This window comes from Protopterus annectens, chromosome 8.part0 (assembly GCF_019279795.1).
Source record: "Protopterus annectens isolate FY-2018-M chromosome 8.part0, PAN1.0, whole genome shotgun sequence".
NCBI classification, from domain to species: Eukaryota; Metazoa; Chordata; order Ceratodontiformes; family Protopteridae; genus Protopterus; species Protopterus annectens.
The window spans coordinates 1,209,828,306-1,209,839,183 of record NC_056741.1 but is presented as its reverse complement, the minus strand read 5'-3'; the positions used below and the strand labels follow the sequence as shown (position 1 = coordinate 1,209,839,183).

The window sequence follows — 10,878 nt, the reverse complement described above, 5'->3', positions numbered from 1 at the left end:
AAATGGAGAACATTGACATCCGTTCAGTGTTAGAGACCTGGTTCAAGGCTTCGGAGACCACCCTTGCATTATCAAGCTATAATTCATACCATACCTTTCGGCCACCTAACCTGGACCGAAAAACTAAAGGATGAGGCGTGTCCATATTCATTAAGGATATCCACAACTCCAGGCTAGTTGCTCAGCATAATGCATCCGAGATTATTCAAATGCAACTAAATTTGGGGAAGACCGCAATCCAAGCTTGCTACAGATCAACCGCCATGCCCCAGAATTCCCACTCTTCATTTCTATATACACTGGAATATATTAGGGTACAACCCAACACCCTAATAATGGGCAATTTCAACTTCCCCACCATTAACTGGGAAAACTACTCATGTACTAACTCTTTTGCTCCAACGCCCTGGATCAACTTATCCACACCCCCACCAGGGGCAGCAATATCCTAGACCTGGTCATTACCAACATGGGCGACCGGTGTTCCACACCAAAGGTCAATTCCACGTTGATTAGATCTGACCACAAGCTAATCACCCTAGACATCCACATCCCACTCCCACCCCCACTAGGGAAACTACCGTAAAAAATTTCTCCAAAGCCAACTTCACGCTAAGTAGCCAACTTCACGACACCCATGCAGACGGACAACAGAGGTACGACTGCTGAATCTTACACAAATGCACTTTATAAGCACTTACAAGAGTGCTTACAAGATCATGCTATTCCTAACAGAACCAAGATGCTATCCTCCAAAAAAAATGAAGCCAATCTGCTGGTCCCCTGCCATAAACAAACTCTACAACAGAAGAAAGAAACTGTTCCAAAAAAAGAGTAAAATCCCATGATTGGAGGAACTCCCTGGTCAGCCTCAGTAAGAAGCTGAGATCCCTCATAAAATCCTCCAAAGCTAGTTACTTAAACAAAATCGCCACTGATTCTAAAGAAACCATAAAGCATTCTATACCTATGTCAAGAATCTCAATGGCAACACTCAGATCTGCTCTGAGTTACAGCACAATGGCAATAAATATATAGAACCAACTGATATTGCCACCATCCTGGCAGATAGGTTCACTGCTAACTTTACCCTCCTCTCACCCCTAAAGGGCCCATCTCTATACCGGAAGAATGCAAAGTTCCTGTAATCATGGCTGTACAGGTAAAAACCACACTCTCCAAAGCCAAGAACAAAGCATTCATGGGACCTGACAACATCCCAGGCTGCGTTCTACAGAACGATCTGGCACCCCACCTAAGTATCATGTTCAATCATAGCCTCATCTCAGACTTTGTGCCCACTGAATGGTGTACAGCGACAGTTATCCCACTCCACAAAGACGGAGCCACCACAGACCCTGGGAACTGCTGCCCCATTAGCCTGACGAGCCTGGTCTGCAAGGCCATGGAAGTATCACCATCAAACTTATAAACAAAGACATTGGTAATCTCCAAACTCTGGACCTTACCCAGTTCAGGTTTGTAAAATGCAGATCATGTCTCCTAAACCTGACAGACTTCTTTGAAGCAGTCACCAAAGTCATAGACGAGGGTAAGGTGGTTCACACAGCCTATCTAGATCTCGCCAAGGCTTTCGACATCATCCCCCACTCTTGAATTATAGATAAACTCACTAAACTAGGTATAAATCCCTATGTCATAAGATGGGTTGCTAAATGGTTCACTGACAGCACCCACACTGTGAAAGTAGCAGACTCCAAAATCTGACTTCAGACCAGTGACAAGTGGAGTACTACAGGGTTCAGTCCTGGGTCCTCTCCAGTTTGGTATCTATTTCTCTGAAGTACAGGCTAACACAGAAGGCCTTTGGCTAACAAAGTTCGCAGATGACTGCAAACTAGGAGCCATAATCGAAACTCCTAGCAATGTGGACATCCTACAAAAGGGCCTCACTGAGACAGATGCCTGGTGTCAAAGCCATGGACTTAAGCTCAATGCCAAAAAGTGCATTCTCATTCCCTTTGGTAAAAACTCTGTACCCATGAGCTACCACATAGGCGGTAGTCTACTTAACACCGAAAGTGTGATAAGAGACCTTGGGATACAGGTGGACAGTAGTCTCTCCTTTGATAATCACATCGCCACAGTAATCAGAAAATCCTTCTACGTGGCACACCTTATCACAGAAGGTTTCTCATCCAGGAAAAAAAAGAGGTCACTGCTCCCCTCTACTCTTCACTTGTTAGACCCATTATAGAGTACAACGCCCCTTTTGGTATGTACCTCAACAAGACATCTACAGCAACTGGAAAGGCCGCAGAAATACCTCACAAAGATTACCGGCCTCAAACAGATGCCCTATGCAGACCTTCTTAAAAAACTCCAGCTTTACTCCGTCGCATATCGCCTACTCAGAGGCGATCTCTGCCTAACATACAAAGTATGTCAAACCCAGAGCTGTTGGACATGCTCCACTTAAAGAAATCCCAATCACTCCAAGCTACACGCTCTAGGGACCTAAACCTTGTCACCACAATAAACAGAACACGCTGGAGGGATAGATTCTTGTCCCAGAGACTCCCCATACTCTGGAACAAACTACCTATCTATATCAAACAAAGCTCCTCATTAGCACTCTTCAAGAAGAATCTTGATAATTGGATGGGATGGGAAATAGGAAATTCATCCTGGGGATCACTTATGTGGCTCTGCTTGACAGTGGCACAGGAAAATAATTTTCTTGGATGGCGAAAGCCAGGGTACCTTTTTGGCTAGACTTATACAGGCCCTAGGGCCAATGACCCAGTACCTACTTATGTACCTATATATAGATCACCACGACTGTCATCTAGTTGCTGTTTGTGCCCCGTGCCATCTCCTAATCTGGAACTCCTTCCCAACTTTAAGTTGAAGGCAAAAAAAAAAAAAAGATCTTCTCCTGAGACCTGAGGAGCAAAAATAAAAACTCAATTTAGTCCTTTTAAACTGTAGCAAATTGTTAGATATATTTAAATGCAACAAGCAGATGGTACAGTTTATGCCAACCACACAGCTGTACAGAGATTCAGTTCTGATCATTAATGCAATACTAGCAATTACTTCTAAATGCCGGTGTGCACTGAAGACAGACTGGGATCTGCTTGTCTCATCCCCCCAACACTTTGACCTTGGGCAGCTGCTCCATTTTCCCACCCTGGCCAGGCTTCTGCCTCCAGAAACAATGCTTTCATCCACACTCATGAATTTGTCCACACTCCTCTGGTACCTCATTCTTCTTCTTTACACTTTTGAACTCCTCTAAACCTCTCAGTACAAACTTCTTATCTCAGAATTTTCCAGTCTGAACTCTCTGACTTGAGGTTTTCCTGTTCTTCTTAAATACCTTGAGGTTAAGCCTGAGGGCTTTCTTGCACAGGCCAGGTATTTCTCACTTACAGAGGAAAAATCACTGCAATTTATATAATCAAAGCAATGGGGTAACAAGGTGAAACATAAAAAAACATTCAGTAAAAGCTGCATGAAAGACTCAGACAAGCTAGAGTCTTCACTGTGAAATAACATAAACCTCCTGAAGTGGAGGCCAATGAGATTTATTGTAAATGACTAATTAAAGGCCTTAACAGTGTTTCAGCTACATGGAGTCAGATACCTATGCCTTTTTAGTTTTTAAGCCTTTATGGGTACAGTAAGGTTGGGTTTGTTGGCCTGACTGTACCTTGTATTGCCTCTTTATAATGATATTACTTTAGTTATCATCTGTGAGTCAATAATTCTTTATGCTGATTATATATTTGTGAGTTTGGCATGTTCCATTGCTAAGCATGTGCAAAACCAAATACAAATTGACTTTTCCACCATCTGTCACTGGATCCCCATTAACACACTACAGCTACAATGCTATTTTGGTTAAATCAGAAGCACAAGGAAAACAACTACATTGATATTTACACCCAATGCAATACAAAGTTTGCTCATATTCATGCCTACAATTACACACTGAACTCAAGTAGCATTAGCAATCAGCTTAAAGCCTGCTACTGCATATCAAACCATCGTAGTCTAAAACCTACGTCTGCCATGACCATTAATGTGCTTACTCCCCATGTTATATATTGATGCCCTTTTAATTTCCATAGACTGCTTTACTACACCTTGATAATTTAGATTACAGTCAACATAAAAAGTTTACTGACTGACCTACCCTCATGTCTGTACACCACTGTGTTACACTTGATAGGGCCAAATGATCACCCTGTTACTGCCACAACCACTCTACTAATATCGACACTCCCATTCAAACTTACATATAACCCCTACTGTAGTTCATTAGCAAATAAAGTACATTTTATATATTTGAAAAAATAAAAAACACTGCAAGATGAAATAAAAGGTGAACACCACTGGAAAATCCTAAAAAAGATTTATTGCCAAAGTTAAGTGCTTTCGGACATAAAACAAAGGCCTTCTTCAGAACAAATTCCATACACACCATTCTTTAAATACTAAACTCCAATCTGATCCAACCATTCAAAAGGCTTCTACAATTAAAAGCAATACAAACATGAAAAATGTAAATACTTTTGACAAAAAAAGGAAAAAAAAACCTCTGTAAATGTAAAATCCACTGACAACTTTTCATTTACATTTATCATAGTAAACTTTTCTCATAAAATAGATTTGTAATTCACTCCACTGTTTAACCCAGATGGATTATAAGGGTTGAGCAAAATCTGCCACTTCAATTATTTATAATCCAGCTCCCCTTCTTTATCACCTTTGAAATTATTGAAGAGAATATATGAGCACTCATATGCCATTAAAAAGAAAAGTTTAGACAATGCGCTGTTTTAGCACACCTTTGTATGCCCCAGGTATAAAAAAATTTCATTTTGCTGTTATTGATAGTATACCGAAGGATTTCAATGGTGATAAATAAGGGGAGCTGGATTATAGAGAATTGAAGTGGCAGATGTTGCTCAATGCTTATAATGTACCTGGGTTAAACAGTGGAATGAACTACAAAGCTGTTTTAAGTAGAAAAGTTAACTGAAAAGTTATGTCTGTGGATTTTACATTTACAAAGTTTTTTTTTTTTCCTTTTTTCGAAAGGTTTTTAAATTCTTCATGTTTGTATTGCTTTTAATTGTAGAAGTCTTTTGATTGGTTGGTTCAGATTGGAGTTTAATATTTAAACAATGGTGTGTATGGAATTTGTTCTGAAGAAGGCCTTACTTTGGCAATAAATCTTTTTAGGATTTTCCAGTGGCGTTCACCTTTTGTTTCATCTAGCAGTGTTTTTTTAACTTTCTATATATTTTTTAGTTGTACTGAGGTTTGAGGCAGTAGCTATAGCTCTGCTTTTACATTTTATATATTTCCCAGATGAGCTTATGGAGAACGGTGATAAAGCACTGAGTCTGGGCTAGCCATAAGAGAAAATCTGTTAGCAAAATAGTACGGGACAATGGAAATCATTTACCCCGGGACACTAAAGGTTAAATGTATTATCCTTTGTTCATGAAAAAGCTAATCAGCCACTTAAAAGATAAATACGAATATTGCTGCATTCTTCATTAAGGCTAGCTCTACGGTGGCCTGTAATTTTCTATTCATATTTATTATTCAACTTATACTATGTTGTTTTGGCCTTGAATTGTTTGTATATATGTAAATGTGATAATATTAAGCCAATGTGAATAAACTGAAAGACAGTGGTAAGTTTCCTTGAATTTTTTACCTGCGGTCTGTGAATACCATTCTACATTATTTAAAACCTAACAGATGTTTTACTCATCTTAGTTTTCATCTAATGAAACATTTCATATAAGCGAACAGATTCTTTTATAAGTGCCGATAAGCTCTGTTGTGCTGTTTTCTTATTTACTACGCAGTCTTGGCATACTACTGCTTTATGTTTGTTCTCTTTTTCTGTTTTTGCATGAAACTACTTATTTTATGTTTATCTCTTGTTTTTTCATGATCATTAAGTCAATTAACTGTAAACCTATGTTACTTAAATGTGCTTTTGTCTGGGTCATAGCTAGCTGTAGCTTGGTCAGGCTGACTGTTCTCCTTTTCACCTGTCATACTTACTAAATTACTCCATTGGCATGACGAATACTATCCTACCTACAATGATATCTCCTTTTACCAGCAGAAGCAGACTCCAATAGTAAAATAACAAAACAGCCAAATGACCTCACAATTTTGGGATATGTTGCTTAATCACAGTGGAGTTCCTAATTCCCCATCCCTTGCTGACCTCCTGAAACAGTAGTATTATGTATAGAAGGGGTGGTAACTTGATGTGGTTATCGTATTCATGAATTAAGCAGTAAATTATAAATTTCACCAGCACTCATAATCTGCATTACACGTGCATTGTAATTTACCGATTTAGCAAATTTAGTCTGTCAATATATTTGTTAGTTTACAGTGCATGACTGCTATTTTTCCAAAGGAAACATAATGACCAACATAGTAAATTATGTTTATTATTGGTTAATAATCCAAAACAGCGCACATAGCCAAAGCACCAGGTGTCTTGGAAGTAAAGTAGCCGAGTAGAAATATCAGCAGAAAAGGAATGCAATCTTAGTTTGTAGTGTACATTTCATTGCCACCTCTTTTTAAAAAACTGGTCAACTAGAATCTATCACTACTCACCTTCACTCCTTTTCTGGGTTTTTGTTGGAATGCTTGGACCAGCACATCACGATCTTCCTTATAAAGCTGGTAGCCACCAGGTTTAGAATAATATCCTAGCTCCAAATTGTGCTCCATTTTCGCAGACAATTCCTTTAGAATACCATGACAAGTCATCACGGAACTGTTTTCATTTCTTTCAAGGAATTCATGGTAGCTCTGGATTATTCCTTCCTGCCAAGCGAATATTCATTTATTCACATATTTTAATCAAATGCATTTTGTAATAAGACAGTTATCACTACTGAAACCTGTTTGGACATTCTAAATGTAAGCCACGAAAACATTTCAGCACAGCACTGAAGTACAGCCGGCAATATTCATATTCATATATGAGGCAGACAGGAATCATAATGTTGACAAGTTTCTACAATCTGAAATCTTTCAACAGTCAGAAATGCTATCAACTGGGCAGCTTAAGCCCAAAAGTAAAATTATTGTAAGCTACAAAATGCAGAACAATCACTGAAGTGATTAATAGTATACTATCTTCCTTCATAGTGCAGAGTCTGCAGGCATTACATCTAACCTCGATATTGCAGGAGCTCTGCCACAAGCCCCTAAACCTTCAAGTTTACTGAGAATTGAGTCAGTGTTAACAGCCTGCCATTACTGCATCTGACCTATATATTGCAGGAGCTCCGCCACAAGGCCCTACACCTTCAAGTTTACTAAGAATTTTGTCAGTATTAACAGTTTGTGGTCACTACAGCTGACCTCGATATTGCAGGAGCTCTGCCACAAGGCCCTACACCTTTAAGTTTACTTAGAATTCTGTCAGTGTTAATAGCTGTTGGTGACTACATCTAACCATGATATTGCAGGAGGTCTGCCACAAGGCCTTACACCTTTACTGAGAAATTTATCACCGTTAATGTAAGCATATTTATCATGAAGAACCTTGCTGTGTATTACCTTTAATCCCTTAAATACACAGACGGCACAGTGATGCAGCTGTAGCATTGTTGCCTCACAGCAAGAGGTTCTCTGGTTCGATTCTCAGCTGGGGTGCCTTCTGTGTGGTGTCTGCATGTCCTTCCTGTGTTCGTGTGGGTTTCCTCCCATGTTACAAAGACATGCATCTGGAGTGTTTCTCCCTGGGCCTCCGCTGAAAATTGGCTCCATTCCAAGTCGGACTTTCCCAGTTAACAAATGTTAAATAAAATAAATAAATAAATAAATAAATACATGCCTGCTTTGTGATTGAACATGTCTGCGAAATAGTCCATGCACTCTAAGGACATCAAACTTAAATGACCACTGTCCCCTTTTGCTTAACCAGTAGCCTATACTATGTATGCCAGTTATTTAGTCTCAGGAAATGACAGACAACCTGTTTTACTTGCATCGCTTTGTTAATTGCTTTGTTCTGGCTATAAACGGATTGCTCTCAGTTGTAACTTGACCTGAAGGCTTTCCTCAAGAAAAACAATTATAAACAAATGTGTAAAACTGTCCTTTATATCCCTCCTAGCAACAATACATCTCTAGTGGAAGATATCCTACATTGGATATCCATAACATTTCCAAAAGAATAAATATTACTAGGTAATGTGAATGTCAGTTGGTTGGATACAAACTAACCCCCTACATCTACGATGAACTTACATGGTTTCACACAACTAATTAATTGCCCCACAGATTATGGCAAGACATCAAATTCTCGATTAGACTGGATCCTAATATCAGAACCTAGCAAATGCTTCACCACAGGTACAAGGTTAAACTCTCTCAATGATCAACTTCCACTCTATAGAACTAGACATCTCACACATCCACTTAAACAGCATATTTATAAAAAAACTAAATATAACCTTTCCAAGTTTAACCCAGAAATGTTCATTACTACACTAATATCTATTAACTGGAACTTCCTAATATCCCCCCCCTTAGACAATGCTGTAATTGAATTCAATACAACTTTTCTAAATATTTATATTATTATAATATAGATTATATTTTCTAAATAGACTAGCAGAGTGGCGCTGCGGAAGCATGCTGGGCCCATAACCCAGAGGTCGATGGATCATAGCCATCCTCTGCTATGGAAAGGGTAGAAAGTTTCTGGCCGGCGCAGTGGTGCAGCGGTTAACGTTGTTGCCCCACAGCAAGAGGTTCTCTGGTTCAATTCTTGGCTGGGGTGCCTTCTGTGTGGAGTATGCAAGTTCTCCCTGCGTTCGCGTGGGTTTCCTCAGAGTACTCCGGTTTCCTCCCACATTCTAAAGACATGCGTCTGGAGCACCTCTCCCTGGGCCTCCAATGAAAACAGGCTCTATGGAACCTAGTCGGACTTTCCTGGTCAACAAATGTTAAATTAAAAAGTTAAAAATAAAATTAAATTAAAATATCCTAAACAGCCTCCTAGAAAAAAAGAGACTGAAAACAAATAATGCAGTTTGGCTAATGAAAATGAATACAGCGCTAATGTAGGATAGAGAAAAAGCATGGAAAGAATGACAAACATAGAAAACACCCCAATATCTTGAAAACTTCAGAATCCTTCACAATCATACTAAAAAGCAACTAAATAGAGAAAAAAACTGTCATATGATAACTTTCAGAATAATACTAAACACAACCCTAAAAAAAAGTTGGACATCAATTTAAGAAATCTAACTGCGGTGGTGGTGCTGCGGTAGCATTGTCGCCTCACAGTAAGACGTTGTCCTATTCGATTCTCAGCTAGAGCGTCTTCTGTGTGGAGACATGCGTGACTCGACATTCCTTCGATGAAGGTTGTGCATCAGGGCCGGCAATTCTGCACGTAAAAAATCTACTGCCAATCATTAGCGTACCGGAGTTCCGCTGTGGCGACCCCTAACCGGGAAAAGCCGAAAGACACAACAACATGCTGGCCAAAAATACAACCCAAACTCCTCTCACTCGAAACTGCAAAACAGGTCAACTCTTATTTTACAGTTAGTACAATATCTCTAACCAAGGATTCCTCAACATCTAATCCCAACCCTGTCCAACAGCTACATATCACCATATCCACTTTCACCTTCAAACCTGTCCCCACATCCTACATAAAACTACTCTTAAACAAACTTAAACCGTGCTTTTCTTCAGCTGATGGCCTTCCAAGCGAATACACATTATCCCTCTGTACAAAGGAGGAAATTCAACAGACAGTAATAATTTTAGACCAATAGCGATCTCATCTCCCCTTGCCAAAATACTTGAAAAAAGTATTTAAAAATACTTGCTAGATATCTCCTGCAGGAAGAACTCCTATCCCCTACACAACATGGCTTCCATCCTTCCCATAGTACTAGCACTGTCCTTCTAACTTATATAGATATTGTCAATAAAGCTAGAGATAATGGCAAACTAGTGTCTTGCTTATTTCTAGACTTGTCTAAAGCCTTTGACACAGTTTGTCTTAGCAAATTTCTACTTCAAATGTCCTCACTAGGTTTCTCTCAGCCCGCCCTTCTGTGGTTCAAAAGCTACCTGTCCAATAGGTATCAGTCAGTAAAATGGCATGCCACATTCTCTCCTTACATCCCAGTCATCATTGGTTTACCACAAGGCTCTGTCCTTGGTCCCCTCAGGAGTGGCCTTAGGTCAACTGGTGCCCTATGCAAAAGGGCTCCACGGCGGCCCCTACCACACCATCTGTTGCGCCCATCCTGGTCTACCTACACCAAATAAATGCTGGAAAAGCGCCCCTGCTACAGCGGCACCCTAGATGGCTGCCTAGTTGGTCTATGCCTAATGCCAGCTATGGGTCCCCTCCTCACCATCGCCCTCTATACATCCGCAGAGCAGGCCACACTAATACAATACGCAAATGATTTCACTCTCATTTGCACATCTAACAACATGGTGCACCACAAAAAATTACTCAGGAAGCTTTAACAGCCACTGAAACATGGCTTTGTAACTCACAAGTCGTGCTCAACCCAAAAAAGATCAAAGTACTACTTTTTCCCCCAAACCCTCTCTCAAGAAAATACAAAATTTAACGTCCTCTCTCTCTTGATAGTACAGCCATTGAAGTCACTTTTCATTGTAAACGACTGGGGTGACAGTGGATGATAATCTTACACTCGACTTGCAAATACGAAATTGCATAAGAAAAACTTAACAAAAACTAGGGTTGCTTTACACAGCCAAAAACCTTCTCGCTAAGGCAGCTAAAACTTGCCACTACTTATCTCCGCCCCACTCTTTTATATGGCATTCCCATCTTTGCTAACCTCCATG

The 10,878-nt window shown here is 39.8% G+C and overlaps 1 protein-coding gene across 1 annotated transcript in view; it reads right to left on the bottom strand.

Moving 5' to 3' along the window:
• Positions 1–10,878, bottom strand: part of LOC122809314 (guanylate-binding protein 1-like) — a 459,719-nt gene that overhangs the window by 159,490 nt on the left and 289,351 nt on the right. The window contains exon 8 of the mRNA XM_044080713.1: positions 6,628–6,840. Coding sequence (XP_043936648.1) covers positions 6,628–6,840 — 213 coding nt within the window. The remainder of the gene's footprint in view (positions 1–6,627; positions 6,841–10,878) is intronic.